The sequence below is a fragment of the Myotis lucifugus genome, unplaced genomic scaffold (genome assembly GCF_000147115.1).
Source record: "Myotis lucifugus unplaced genomic scaffold, Myoluc2.0 scaffold_66, whole genome shotgun sequence".
Taxonomy (NCBI): domain Eukaryota; kingdom Metazoa; phylum Chordata; class Mammalia; order Chiroptera; family Vespertilionidae; genus Myotis; species Myotis lucifugus.
Window position 1 is genome coordinate 4,296,136 of NW_005871114.1, and position 15,544 is coordinate 4,311,679.

The 15,544-nt window shown below is 45.0% G+C and overlaps 1 protein-coding gene across 1 annotated transcript in view; it reads left to right on the top strand.

Annotated features, from left to right (window-relative positions):
- MYOF (myoferlin) overlaps positions 1–15,544 on the top strand; it is a 141,162-nt gene that overhangs the window by 48,615 nt on the left and 77,003 nt on the right. Inside the window, 9 exon segments of the mRNA XM_006090021.3 lie at positions 5,992–6,158; positions 6,758–6,886; positions 9,660–9,722; positions 9,808–9,858; positions 10,995–11,025; positions 11,806–11,921; positions 12,625–12,691; positions 12,694–12,750; positions 13,632–13,735. Coding sequence (XP_006090083.1) covers positions 5,992–6,158; positions 6,758–6,886; positions 9,660–9,722; positions 9,808–9,858; positions 10,995–11,025; positions 11,806–11,921; positions 12,625–12,691; positions 12,694–12,750; positions 13,632–13,735 — 785 coding nt within the window.

The window sequence follows — 15,544 nt, forward strand, 5'->3', positions numbered from 1 at the left end:
CTAGGAGATCGCTGCAGGATCTCTAAGTGACTGTGGCCAGCAAACTGATTGGATTCGGCCAACTTTTTTCCAGGATATTTAAGAAAATCAAAGTGATCATAATAGACGAGTGGTTCTTAAAATTTAGACACAGTAAAATCGACAAGGGAGTTATTTAAATGTGCGGATTTCAGGCACTTACCTCCAGAAAGTCTAGTTTAGCTGGTTTAAAGGGGAGCCCCTCCTCCCCCTAATCTGTACGATTAACAGGAACTTCCAGGAGATCCTGATGCAGATAGATTTTGGAGCTCAGTTTGAGGAGTCCTGGGGTTGTGTTTACCTGTTAACATTATCTTGCCCAGACTCGACAGAGCTCTTAGGGCAATATTTCCCAGACTGGCTTATAGCATGTGTTTGCATTGCTGTTTGGTTAGAAGCTCTTCGTGGTACCTTTGTTCTGGTCTATAATTTGGAACCATTCCAGGAGACTCTTAGGGCACATATAGAACCATTTACCCAAGAATTGAGTTGGAGGGTAATGAATTGTTTATGTGGTGTGTTTTTTTGTTTTGTTTTGTTTTTCAATCCCTCCTCCCTCATCTACCTGCTTATGGTTGGACACAAGTATTTATTTATATACTGTAGCATGTTAGAAACCCAGGAAAGTTATTATTCAACATTCCAGCTAAATCAGCTGTTATTTCCAAATGTTTTCATGCTTAGAAACTTACTCTCTCCTATTCTGTTTTGTACTTTTTAACTTGCATTGATGATATACCGGCCATTTGTTCTGACTTTCCCATGACCTTTGCTAATTAAATTCTGCTTTAACCAGTACCACCACTTATCAAGACTTTGTCATGAGAAGCAAAATTAATATCACGGGCAGTGGTTGGCATTCTAGGACTCTAAAAAAAAAATGAGTGGGAAGAGTGTTTGGATAAGGATGCCTGCTAGCCAGGGTGGGGTGTGGCTTGGGCGGAGGTGGCTATATTCCAGGCCAAGAGAAACCCAGAGGTGACTGGGCAAGTGTTCCTTTTCCTCAGCCATTCCTAGGCATTGCTAACAGGACGTCCCTGTGGTTAGATGGAGGTGATGAAGGTGGGGAAGGAACAGCCTGCAGATCTGGTGACATCTGAGTGACTAGCAGTCCACTCTCTTCTGCTTGATAGGGAGGAGAAATGCTAGATGAGGAGAGGGTGGGAGGCTGGAGGAAGAAGAGGGGTTGCTACCCACTGAGGAAGGGTACTGTTAGGCATGGATGGCAAAGGCAAATCTGACTGTATCATAAGGCCACCAACTCTTCCCACTGGGTGGGCAAACAGTAGCCTTGTAGGGAAGTGCCATTGTCACCGGTGACTACACACAGGGGCAGTTTGTAGGAATATTGCTGTTGAGCTTCTGGAAAGAGGCCAACAGTACATCTCAGGAATTATGAAGACATGTTAAGTTGCTGGAGTTGTGATGGAGAGCCATTCCTAAGTGTTCATTAAAATATCACTTGTGAGCAAGTGTGGGTCACAGAGGGGGTTACTGACATTCAGAAAGAAGGCAGATCAGTGCTGGCTGTAGTCAAAGCTCGGGAGGATTTGACTGCGTGACATGGTAATTGTTGGGGAGACAGGATGGCACTCAGACACAGGAACTGTGAAGGGCGTGTTGCAGCTGGAGAGGAACAGTAAGGACGAGCAGTAACTATAGAGGCTCTGTGGGGCCCAGGAAAGTTGTGTGTTTTTTTTTAATTGTGGGCTATATTTCCACATGTTTATATTATTAATTTTTTTAATTGCAGCTTTGTTGATTTATTAACAATAGCCATTCTGAGAGGTATGAGGTGATATCTCATTGTAGTTTTAATTTGCATTTCCCTGATGATTAGTAATGCTGAGCATCTTTTCACATGTCTATTGGGCATGTATGTCCTCTTTGGAGAAATGTCTCTTTGGGTCCTCTGCCCATTTTTTAATGTTTGTGTTTTTTTTTTTTGGGGGGGGTGTTAATTTGTATGAGTTGCTTATGTATTTTGGATATTCAGCCCTTATTGGATGTATCAATGGTGAATGTCTTCTCCCATTCAGTAGGTTGTCTTTTCGTTTTGTTGATGGTGATGGTTTCCTTCACTGTACAGCATGTTTATAGCTTGATGGGAATGCTGCAGTACAGGGGGGAACCTAATGAGCAGGCACAGAGGCAGAAATTGCAGAAGGAGAATCCTTGAGTAGCAAGAGGAGATAGGATCCATGCCTATGCAGAAGGGTTGGCCTCAGGTCAGGACGCATAGACAGATCAGGGATTGTAGCGGGAGGGAAGGCAGACAACAGATGCAGGGAAGATGGTAGATTTGGAGTTGGGAGGATGTGGAAATTCTTTCCTGATTGCAGACCTGTGGACTAGAGTAATGGATGGAGCAAAGAGAAAGACACAAGAGAGGTCCTCTGTGGTGAGTTGAATAGTGTCCCCAAATTCCTGTCCACCCAGAACCTGAGAGTGTGACCTTATTTAGAGATAGCATCTTTATAGTTAAGATGAGGTCATACTGGATTAGGGAGGGCCCTAAATTCAGTGACTGGTGTCCTATGAGAAGCGGTGAGGACACAGGGACACACAGGGGAGAAGGCCGTGTGACAATAGAGACAGAGACTGGAGTGATGCAGCCAAGGATCCGGGAGCCACCAGCTAGTAGCGTCAAGGAAAGATCTTTCCCTAGAGGCTTCTAAGAGAGCATGGCCTGCCAACACCTTGATTTTGGACTTCTAGGGTTTAGGACTGTCAGAGAGTAAATTTCTATTGTTTAAGCCAACTGGTTTGTGGTACTTTGTTACAACAGCTCTAGGAAGCAAATACCACCAGCAACTTCCTATTCAGTCAGGGGCTCCCGGCTCAGTTGCCGCTGTGATCATGAAAGAGTCATTGTTTGTAGATCCACGTGGCTGTGGTTCAGATCCGTGCCTGGGTCTCATGTACAGGGCATGCCAGCACAGCCACTCACATTCAGATAATGAAACGGCTTGTGCAGAAGGGTGCGTTGGGCAATGCCTTAGGGGCCCCCCTCATTCTTTGTGGAACATTTAGGGTAGCATTGTTTAACCTGTGCAGCTTCCTGCCACGTAAAGGGGCGATTTCCTGCTCAAATATCTTTGCGCTGCGATGCAGAGATGCTGGCGGTTGCCATGACTTAGGCTGGTTCCCTCAGGTCCAGCCTAAAGTCTGGATAACAGAATGTGTTTCCAGAAGAAAGTGGCTCGTCATTACCTGCAGTCTGTTTATGACTCATTCCACATTCATCGAGCCTGTGCTGTATACTAGGATTTATGTCAGGCAGGGGGCAGATAGAAAGAAGAAAAGTCAAGCCTTCCGCCTCTGAGAGTGGCTGGACGTGGGGAGGCTACGGGTTAACAATAGACACAAGTCGCTGTGGGAGGACTGGGTGGAACAATGTGTGGAAGGCATGTGAAGGGGTGACTCACTCCCTGTGGGAGAGGCAAGGAGGGCTTGTCCCAAGACAGTACATTTCCTCTGGAACTTGAAATGTGGAGAAGTTGAGGAGCTCACCTGCTGGAGAATAGGAGAAAGGACATTCTAAGAGCCAGGTGCCGCAGATGGGTGCCGCAGATGGGTAGTGGGAAAGCCCTTCTGTTGAAGCCTCCTCAAGAATAGGGAAGGTGAGGCCCCGGTTATGTTGCAAAGGTCAAAGGTAGCTGTTCCCTACCCTTGACTTCTATGGGGTTTCTTGACCCTGACAGCAATGATGAAGGATTAGGAGGACAGCATCTCTTTCAACTGCAGCCTGGTTTTGATCTACTCTTGCACCAGTGAGGTAGGGCAAAGACTTGGTCCTGGTTTCAGCTCAGCTCCTAGTAACCCAAGTCACTTCAGCTCTATTGACCTCATCTGTAAAGTGGGTGAGAGGCAGGCTCTCTAAGGTCCCCTCAAGTCTAACTTTCTGTGGGTCTGGGGCTCCTTGAAGGACCATGAAGTGTGGATCCGGAGTGTCAGGTCAAAGGAGCAGAGGGCTGGCTGAGGAGCAGAGTGGGAAGTCACACTTGGTGAGTAGGAGACAGGAAGGGAGGCCCGCGGAAGTGCCTGAAAAGGTTTAGTTGGAGCACTAAACCTTTACCAGGAGGAGAGCTGCAGGATTCAAAGACATATGTGTGGGTCCCAGTGTCCAGTGCCGTGGAGATCAAGCATGAGGACTCAGAAAGGTTCCTAAAGTAGCAGGAAGAGGTCCTGGTTGACCTTTGCAGAGCAGAAGCCAGGTTGGATGGACTCAGCAGAATGGAAGGGTGTTGAGGAGCAGGGTTCATGCTGGGCTAAAGTCTAAAGCAGTACATGGGGGAGGCCTTTTACTTCCTCATGGATGCTCCTTCCTCCCTCTGTGCTCCCAGCCCCCATGCTGCCACTGACTGCTTCAGATCCCACCCCACCCATTGCTGCTCTCCAGGAGTGTTCTAGCGTTCTGCGCTCCAACCCAAACTGATTTCTCAACAACGCTTACATTTTAAGTTATTGGGTGCTTCTCTGTGCCAGGCACTGTGTTGAAGGCTCTACATATAAAGTACATTTATCTTTATAATACCCTGTGGTAAGTACTGTGATTTTTCCCCTTTTTACAAATGGGGAAACAGAAAGAAAGAAACTGACTCATGCTCATGTCTCAGAATTAGGATTTGAACCCAGACAGCATGACTCCAGAGCCCGAGCTTTAAGAGCCGTGCCACACAGCACGCTGATCGAGCTAATTCATACTATGATGTGAGATAACTCCACGTGGAAATTAAACCCCCTACTTGATTTTGTATTGCAAAGGTGGGAAGTTCAAATGCAGGTCTTTTTCCTAGTCCCTCTTAAATTATATTGCACAGATTACTGGGAGTTCAGACTTTTTGTCTATTAGGAAAAGAAAAGCTGAAGTTTGTCAGTGAGTTTGTCAATGAAAGAAAGGGGAGACACAGTAGGTGGAGTTGATTTTTGTGGTTTTTTTTTAAGGAGTGAAAGATTTGTGCATATTTGAATGCAGAGGAAAGGTGACCACGGAGAAGGGACCACTGGAGGAGAGAGAGAGAGAGAGGAAGAGATCTGGAGGGTCCCCAAAGAATCAGAAGGGCCCTAATCGGTTTGGCTAAGTGGATAGAGCGTCAGCCTGTGGACTGAAAGGTCCCAGGTTCGATTCCAGTCAAGGGCATGTACCTTGGTTGTGGGCACATACCCAGTAAGGAGTGTGCAGGAGGCAGCTGATCAATGTTTCTCTCTCATCGATGTTTCTAACTCTCTATCCCTCTCCCTTCTTCTCTGTAAAAATTAATAAAATATATTTTTAAAAAAAGAATCAGAAGGAAGTGTGTTCTCAGGCAGTGGAAGAGGGTTCACTCTACCAAACAGGAACAGCTCTCTCCCCTGAATGGAAGGGAAGCTGGGGGGGTGAGGGGGGGGGTGGAGTGTACGTGAGGGCACAGACATGTGTGGGACTGACAAACCGGGGCAAAGGGGAGAGCAGGGTGACCACCGTGACCTGCTTGGCAAGCGGGTGGAGAGGGCCTTCGTGCATCAGGAGGCTCAAGCAGGAAGGAGACTGTACAAACCTCATGAGCACATCTCGGGAGAGGAGACCTGCGGTGGGAAGGGTGGGATTGGAGCCTCCTCTCAGGGCTCCAGTTTCCCATGGATACCCTCATCCCTCCGCCCTCACTGCTGAAAGGCCCCTTAACGGCAGGCTGGGCTCCGAGATCAGAGCTGGGTGATTTCTGCTGGGTCCGACTGAGCCTCACAGCCTCTCCCGTGGCCTCGGGCAGTCTCCCTGTCACTTTGAGGACAGCCTAAATGAGAGCCATCATGCACCATGAACACATCTTCCTCCAGAATCGGAGTCAAAACAAGCCCCGGTCAGTGTCACCAAGAGGCGTCTCCTTTACCTGAGCCTCAGGAACACAGAAAACTCTCTGTCCAGGAAGCCGGAGTGTTCTGACATTCCCAGGGGAGGGCCATCTCTGACTGGATTCCCTTTGCGTGTTTTAGGAGAGGAGGAGGAAGATGGAGGTGAAGAAGATGGGTTGGACGGCACGGTCAGGGACCCGGGGCCCAAGGTGTCAGGTAGGACGGTGTCGGAAGCTCAGCTTGCCCGGAGGCTCACGAAAGGGAGGAACACCCGGCGGCTGCTGTCCAACAAGCCACAGGACTTCCAGGTAGGAAGAGCCCGAGTGCCGGGCCCTTGTCTTAGACCAAGTGTCCAGCTTCTGCGATTGCGGTGACGCGGGGAGGACCTGTTCTATCGGCAGTGGCTCAGCTAGTTAAAGAGGACATCAGGTCCTTACCCCAATAAGATGAGCTCTCCATCGTTCTTCTTCGTGCGGGAGGAGGTGTGGTCAAGCTAGATGAGAAGTAAAACCATCCCTTGCTTCCCACGGGGTACGAATAGAAGCAAGGGCACTGCGTTTTCCTAGCTCTGGGCACTGCCTTCTTTGCAGAGATGGCTATGGAGTGAGTTTGTACATCCCAGGGCTCGGCTGGAGTCTGAGCAGTGGCCTCAGCCCTGCCTGCCCTTCCCCAGACCAGCTCTGGAGTATTTCAACCCCACTCTTGGCTTCTGCGACCCAGCCCCTGTCCCCACCTGGGGAATGAGCACAGGTGGCTGCTCCCCATGCATTAGCACAGGTACATTGCAAAGCTGCCCGGCGGGGGTTGAGCCATCCTCCCACGTGAATGAGCAGAGGCAGCGCCTGAGGGTTCTCTTACAACATGGGCCGGGAAAGCATCCGTAACATCACCCCTTCTGTGCTTGCAGATCCGGGTCCGAGTGATTGAGGGCCGGCAGTTATGTGGCAACAACATAAAACCTGTGGTCAAAGTCCACATTTGTGGCCAGACACACCGAACAAGAATCAAGAGAGGGAACAATCCATTTTTCGATGAGGTAAACGGGCTCAGGGAGTCTGTTCTGTGGATATGCACCTTCCTGCCTTCCACCCACCTGTTCCCTGTCCCATGTGGGAGGGGAACACATACAACTTAACTGGTAAAGACAAGACCAAGTTCCAGCGTTAAACGTAAGAACCGCTGGCTGTTGGAATCACACAGCCTGCTTCATCATTGCTTCTCAGAGCTGCTGGGGTCTCTCTGGGATTCTTGCAGCAACCTCCTGACGGAGCCCTTCCTAGTGGATCCTGGTACTCCTGAGTGGAGCCCATGATAGCACCTACTTCTGCCTTTGGTCTTTCTAATCAGCAGGATGCTCTGAGGGATGACTCTGTGGTTAAGTGACCTGACTTTGTAACAGTGTCAAACTTACTTGGCCATAAAAATAATAGATGTTTAAGAAAAGCAATGATGAGCAAAAAGGATTTTTTTTCTCTCTCTCTCCTTATACTGAGACTATAGCTTGGATCTGTTGGCTTCTTCTGCAACACTCCTCCAAAAATACTGAATACCTTCCTCAAAAATGCTGAATACCTGACTCAAATGCCACAAAACTCCACACGTAGGCCTGTGAAGAGAAATTACAGGTTTGGGGAATTTTGAGAGTCCAGATTTGCTCTACTGACATGCACTTCTTTTTGTTTTAAAAATATATATTTTTATTAATTTCAGAGAGGAAGGAAAAGGGAGAGAGAGATAGAAACATCAATGATGAGAGAGAATCGTTAATCGGCTGCCTCCTGCACGCTCCCTCCTGGGGGCCAGCTCGCAACCCGAGCATGTGCCCTGACTGGGAGTCAAGCCGTGACCTCCTGGGTCACAGGTCGACATTCAACCACTGAGCCACCACGGCCGGCCGAGGAGATGCATTTCTGAGATTCCTCTGGCCTGCATCTCATGCCGTTTTCTGGGCCCAGGCCTTTCCTACCACAGTTTCTTATCACAGTTCCTCTTAGTTCCCTACAGCTTCTAATCCCAGCCCCAGCTTTTGTTCTTTTTTTCCTACCTCTGTTCACAAAGAACTGGTTTCTTCTGTCTGGTGTTCCTGTTTCTGCCCTTTGTTCAAGCTGGCCCCCAGCTTTGGAGAAAGCCCCATTTCCCTCTCACCTCTGTTTCTCCTGCAGTGAATCGCAGACAGCAGCCTGCAGATAAGGGGCTCCAGAGTTCATTTCAGAGGGGGTGGGTGCTCACTGAGAGGAGGCACTTGAAATGGACTTGGGGAAAGGCTGGGAGGTCATGTTGGAGGACAAGCCTGGATTGCAGGGAGGACAAGGTACTAGATGCCAAAGGCGGAAGACCTATGAATGTGTTTATAATGCAGGATAAATATTTACTCAATTACATTCTCAGGAGCCCAGCAAGATTCACCATCTCAGAATTTTCCCATTTTAATGATTTTTTTTTTTGAGATTAGATCTCTTGGCAAAAGGGAAGAATCAGATAACTGAGCCAATTTATACATCAAGAAAGGAATTTTACTAAAACATCACTAGTTTATGTACATCTTCTTAACCAAGTGATTAAACATGGTATCACCAATCATGGGTCAGACTGACATGTGTGTCCTGATGTGATCTAATGACGTAATCATCACTGGGTTGTTTCTTGTCCAGTGGTCAAAGTGACTCTAACAGTGAGGAATCATTCACACAAATCCAGAGTGTGGGGTATTCTTCAGCATAAGCAGTCATGACAGACAAAAACAAACAACAAAAACAGGCAGGAGTACTGTTCTAGATAAAAGGAGACTAAACAGACACAATAACCAAAAGCAATGCATGATCCTTGAGTGGTCCTAGATTTAAAAAACTTTTCAGGACAATTGTAGTAATTTGAATGACTGTGCTAGCTGTTGTATTTCTTGGGTGTGATAATAGTAGTGTGATTGTATATAAGGATGTCCTTGCTCTTAGGAGATGCATGAGAATCTATTTTAAGGAGTGAAGTGTTATGGTACCTAGAACTTTCAAATAATTCAGTTAAAAAGAAGGAGACATTTCACTAAACCTGAAATGTCCCCAAAATGGTAACAATTGGTGAAACAAATGAAAGATGGTATTTATTTTACTGTTTTTTCTATTTCTTTGTAGACTTAAAATATTTATAAGTAAAAAGTAGGAGAAAAATGTCTCAGTTTAAGTAAATGCTTAATCTTTCTCTCTTAGAAGTAAACTTTATTGGTACATAAAACTTGATTTTATGTACAACCTCTATGTATCCAATATTTATCTCCCAAGAATCAACTTTCTTAAACTTAGCTGGTACAGTGAGTTAAAATGTGGTCAGTATTGACTCTACGGAGGAACTAACATTATCTAATAGGCAAAGTTGACTTTGAAGGTGTTTTGTTAGAAAGAACAAAATTAGAGCCACTAAACACAAATGATAGAGCTAAAAATGATAGAATTAAACTCAACTTTCCAGGTCATACAGGACCTAAGCATAAGATACAACCTTAAATCTTTACTTAATTAAGCTAGTAGCTATCTGGTCCCAAAAGAATAATCTCATTTAGGTAAATAAACACTATAGTTGTTACTTAACCTTTCTTTTTCCTTTTTCAACATGCAGAGGTGAGTTTGCTATCAAGCTCATGAAGCTTAAGCCTTGGGGCCTTTTCTCAGGCCTTGCAATGTGTTCACATCTAATATGGTCAAATCTAATATGTGTGTTGTATTTTTTGGGAGGGCCCACAATATTACAGTTTCATACGCACTAAACCTAAGTTCATTCTTGCTAACATTCAAACAATCTTCTCTTTGTTTTGACAGTTATTTTTCTACAATGTCCACATAACCCCTTCTGAATTGATGGATGAGATCATCAGCATTCGGGTAAGGGGGCCACGGAATAGGAAGGTGGTGCCCACTATCTGCCAGATAAAGCCACTAATCTTTCCCCCACTCTTCTTTCTTCCAGGTTTATAATTCCCATTCTTTGCGGGCAGATTGTCTGATGGGGGAATTTAAGGTGGGTGGCAACTGTCAGTTTCATTCAACTTACATCAAAGATGGGCACTTTCATGAAGAGGAATCAGGTTCCTGGCCAGATCTCAGGATGCCCATCTTGGTGACATCTTAAGGTTATGTGTCAGGGATTGATGCCATGATCCTTGCTGAGGGCTGGAATACCAGCAGGATATGAATGCCCCAGGGACCAGGAACCAGCTGCATGTCTGGGTGTAGTGACTTTCAAAGTATGACACTTAGCAGCACCCTAAAGCAAGATAACCCGAAACTGCCATATCAGGCCCTTCCCAGCATCCCAGCTATGGATGGAAGCCAGTACACTGCTTCAAAGGGAAGGGGTGATTTATGGCAAGAAGCTGCACTTACCACTGGCCCCAGGGCGCCATCTACAAAGCCAGTTATTATAAATCTGGAGGATAAAGGCAAGCCAAACCAAGGATGAGAATCAGGGTGCTTTTCCAAGTAACAAACATTAGAATTAAGGACACATACTTGGTGCCTTCTACATGGAATGGGCTGCATCTCAAAGGAAGGAGCTTGCAGTCATGAGAGGTCCTAGAGGTTGATCTGGGTCAGGCAGACCTGTGTTCATACCCTGTCTGCCACTAACCAGCCACATGTCAACTTCTCTGATCCTTAGTTTCTGCATCTGTAAAATGGGATCATTGTGAAGATGGAATAAATGAGATAGAATACATAAAATATCTAGCATAGCACCTGGCACATTGGAGTGCCCAATCAATGATTGCATTAATATTAGCATTAGTTGGAGAAGTAGAGTGTTGGATAGGCAGTTGGGCCAGGTGACTTCCTGTAGGGTAACCACCAGTCCAGGTTTGCTTGGGACTGAGGGGTTTCATAGAATGTGAAACTTTCTGTGCTACCAGAAAGTCCCAAGCAAATAGGGACACACTGATCACCCTACTTCCGTGGTTCCTTCCTGCTCTACTAGCTCATTAATTCAAAATGATGGATGGAGGTTCTCCTATATGCCACACACAGAGAGTGCGATGGAAATGTTGAGTCCCAAAGAAATTTAAGTCTAGTCAGGAGCATTCTATTTAAATATAATAATGATGGTTTCTTTGATTTTAAAACTGATTTTAAAATCCAAACTCCTTTATTATTTTTTCCCAGATTGATGTTGGATTCATTTATGATGAACCTGGTAAGCGATGTTCTCTCCATGAACTGGAAGATTCTGAGAATCAAGAAAATTGGGAGGATCAAGGAATAAAGAATATTTTTTTCTTGATTGAGGAGGGGGAAGGATACTTAGCGGGAAAGAATAATAGTATGGATTTTATTTTTTAAAATCTAATGGTAATTATCTTAATGTTCACAAATAGGTAATTCCTCTGTTTTATGAGGATATTTGCATCTTGTCAAAGTCAAATGATGAAACCCATTCATAGAGTGTAGAGAGCCTTGTTTGGGTTACACGGGGCAGGATGGGGATGGAGGCCGTGCAGAGTGGAGGACATTAATTCAGACACTCATCTGGGGAAATTGGCGTGTTATGATGACACTTTATTCCAGTGGTTCTCAACCTTCCTAATGCCGCAACCCTTTAATACAGTTCCTCATGTTGTGGTGACCCCCAACCATAAAATTATTTTTGTTGCTACTTCATAACTATAATTTTGCTACTGTTATGAATCGTAATGTAAATATCTGATATGCAGGATGTATTTTCATTGTTACAAATTGAACATAATTAAAGTATAGTGATTAATCACAAAAACAATATGTAATTATATATGTGTTTTCTGATGGTCTTAGGCGGCCCCTGTGAAAGGGCCGTTCGACCCACAAAGGGGTCGTGACCCACAGGTTGAGAACCCACTGCTTTAGAGGAAATGTTTGTTTGTCTTAACAGCAGATGAAAGCACAGACCTGTCGGCTTCCCTTTAAAGTGTCCTTGTCCTTTACTCCTTTTTTATTTTAGGTCATGCTGTCATGAGAAAGTGGCTTCTTCTCAATGACCCCGAAGATGCCAGCTCGGGTGCTAAAGGTTACATGAAAGTCAGCATGTTTGTCCTGGGAACCGGAGATGAGCCTCCTGTGAGCACCTGCATTTTCTGCTATTTACGCTTTTCACTGCAAAATAGGACCAAGGGTTAAGCAAGGGTACTTAAGCGGAGCCCAGCTTCTAATTAAGAACTGTAAACCCCCAACTCCTCCTGTTTTTCAAAAGCTCTTCTTTTCTTCGTGGCAGAATTATTTTCTAGCTCACTTAGACGCCTTCCTGGTGTCTGTGAGTGGGTGTTTCATTCAGTATAGATATGTGTGTTTTTAGGACTTTGTTGCATGAGTTTATCTATAGAGCATAGCTCACTTGCAGAATCAGACATTGCTACCTAAAAGGACAATGTCATCTAGAAGATTGGTCAGCAAACCCAGGAATAAGGAGCGGGCAGAGAGAAATCAGAAGAATTTCAGGTTCTCTCTCTCTCTCTCCCCTCCCTCCCTCCTACCCTCCTTCCCTCCCTCCCTCCTCCCTTCTCTCCCTCCCTCTGGCCCCTCTACTATTTTGTGCTCATAAAATTACAGAACACATTATTTTCTTATGGTGTCTTGATGAAGGAAACATACGTCTTGAATTTTGTAGAGCAGTTTTGTTGAATTGGTGGCTGAACTCTTAAGCCTGAAACAGGAAATCCTAATGGAAACGGCTCTGATTGGTGTGGTTTTACAAGCATCAGTTTGGGTTCTTCCAAGCGCTGCTCTTCTGTGTGTGTAATTTGTTATTGTGTGTCCCCAACAGCCTGAGAAACCAGATCGTGATAATGACAGTGACGATGTGGAGAGTAATTTGTTGCTCCCTGCTGGCATCGCCTCCGGTGGGTGACCTTCTTGCTGAAAATCTACCGAGCTGAGGACATCCCCCAGAGTATGTAATGATTTCATCCTGCTCCAGATTATCAGATATTTTCATGATTAGATGTGTTAAAATCATACTCCGAATAGGGATTGGTGCCCCCTATCATATGGTTTGTTTGTTTTTTCTTAAAGGCTTTCATGACTTATTTTCATTCATTTTGGCCCCATTGCAAGCTACCTGAGCTGGTTCATGAGGTAGCCAATTGGTCACTGGTACATGTTTTTGGTTGAGTCTTTTGGCCCATTCTTCTCCATCCTTTCTACTCAGGCCATGATTGCTTCAGGATTGGCCACTTTTCCTGGGAACACCCCCTTCCCTTTTTAAAGACCCCATAATGACTCCCCATACCATATTTTCCTCAGAAATACTTTGAATGAGGTAAATAAATTAAAACACATTAAAATTCCTACCTACATAATCGAGTTTGTTAAAATAGAGAAATCTGCTGTTTATAAGTGATTAAATGTGTTATTTATGACTATGTCAAATTTCCCTGAATTTATCTAAAAGTCAGACTAGTCCGATATCATTTTGACCTAAAGCATCTTTTCCAAATTAAAACCAGGCCTGAGTTTGAGAGTTGTCTCTTACCCTCCCTGAATGAACTTTTTATCTCTACTTTCTCCTCAATAAATGATTGATTCTCAACAGAATATTTTATCAATTTATTTTTCAAGGTGTTCCTATTGATTTTAAAACTCTTTGGGGAGAAAACATTTTCTCTCTCAACCAAGACACAAGGAATGTCTGCAACACAGTGCTACTTTTGAGAACAATTTTTGTTGCCACAGTGTTCGTGTATAGGAAAACATCTTTAATTTTGTTGAGTGACTTCTAATTCTTTAAGAGAATCAGATTTAATTTCTGCCGTGTGACATGTTACTTTCCAGTGGACGATGCCTTCTCTCAGACGGTAAAGGAAATCTTTGGAGGCAATGCAGACAAGAAGAACCTAGTGGATCCCTTTGTAGAAGTTTCCTTTGCTGGAAAAAAGGTTTGTGTGTGATCTAAATGCAGATGCTTCTAGAAATAAATACTATATAAACCTCTGCTTCCCTTGGTGTGAGTTCCTGCTAACTCTTTGCTGAGTGGCCCCCGGTGAGCGGGCACCCTGCAGGAATGCGGGTTATCTGAGTCTGCACATGCCAGACTCTCCCCAGGTTTATTTTGCAGTGGAAAGTATGCAGGAGTCAAATTGGAAAACTCAATCTTTTGAAAAATGTAAATTGCGAAAGCTACTACTGAATTATTTGGATTATTTCCCAGGTCCAAATGTTATCTTAATGTTAAGCAAGCTCCCTAGCTAGCTGTCATAATCCCTGGTAAATGTTCTAGAGTCTAGCTCCCCAGTGCCCAGCTGTCCACTCCTGTCGTGTTTCCTACCTCCCATGCCCCGGGGAGTTGCTGAAACTAGAGGGGAAAGCTGGGGGACTCTTGGTGTAAAAACACAGGTAACCACCACTTTTATCTACAAATGTCGTCAAAGGCTGGAGAGTGGGATTCCATAGAAGAATAACACCCCTCCATGGACAAGTGTAGGCATGAAAAACTAGTATTTTCTACGTAGTTGAACCATTTGTTTATGAAAGGGAGATTTGGCAAATGACACATGGACTGGGCGTCATTTCCTAGGAATCGATGGAGAGCAGCCGAAAAGCCCTGAGGTCTGGAGTGAGAGGAGGCCTGATTTAAATTCAGATTTTACCCCACTCCATAGGCAGTTAAGGCAAATATTGTAACCCCTGAGTCTCAATTTCCTGAAATATTAATGAGGATAATAAGATTCTTATAGGAGTGTTGAAAGGGTTCATCAGTTCGAGAAGTAATTGTTGGAAGTCTATTTAGTATTAGATACTGTCCCATGTGCTAGGATATAGAAGTGAGCCATTGCTCTCATGGAGCTTAAGGGAAAACAATAAACAAGCTAACAAGTCATTAAATAATTCCAGATAGTGCCAAGTACTACACAGAAGATAAAGCAGGGGACAAGAAGTGATTGTGTGGAGTTGAAGAGGTATTTAGCTAGGGTATCATGTGGCCACCTTTGAGGAAGGGACATTGTGCAGAGGCCTGGATGATGCAGAGGTCTGGGGTGGGGAGTGGGAGGTGGGGAAGCTTCCAGAGAGAGGGAATAGCAGATGTAAAGGCCCCAAGGAGGAGACACATTTGCAGCCAAAGAACATCCAGGTGGCTGGAGTGGCGAGCAAAGGGGAAAACTAAGAGAGAAGTCTAGAGAGATGTGGGTGGTGGGGCAGTAGGGCTTCATCAGCCAGAGGTCGGACCTGGACTTTATTCTAAGTGTAACTGGGAGCTCATGGAGGAGGCTACACAGGGGAGTGACGTGACAGTGAGCAGGCAGGAGAGGAAGTGACCATCTAGGTAGGAGCCAACTGCAGGTGTCTGGGGCAGATCAGGGTCCACATGAAGATGAGGGTGTCAGGATTTACTCATGGATTGGATGAGGTGTGTGATGGGGAGAGAGAGACGGCTGACTTTGTTGAAAGCCTAAGCCACCTGGTGAACAATGATGGAAAGACTGGGACAGGCGCCACTTTGGGGAGACAGAGGAGGGGCTGGGTGCGCAGAATCAAAAGACCTGTTTGGACATGCTAATGAAGATATGGTTATTAGGCAGTATGTCATGAGTGCTCAATAAACATTAATCTTGCCTCATTGCACTCGCACAATGTTAGAAATCTGGCAATTGAAAACTTTTAGCCAGAGAAGTAGCAGAGATCTTAAACCCATGTCATATTTTACCAAATCATTATCAAGAAAAATAACCTTTAACCAGGTTACTAAG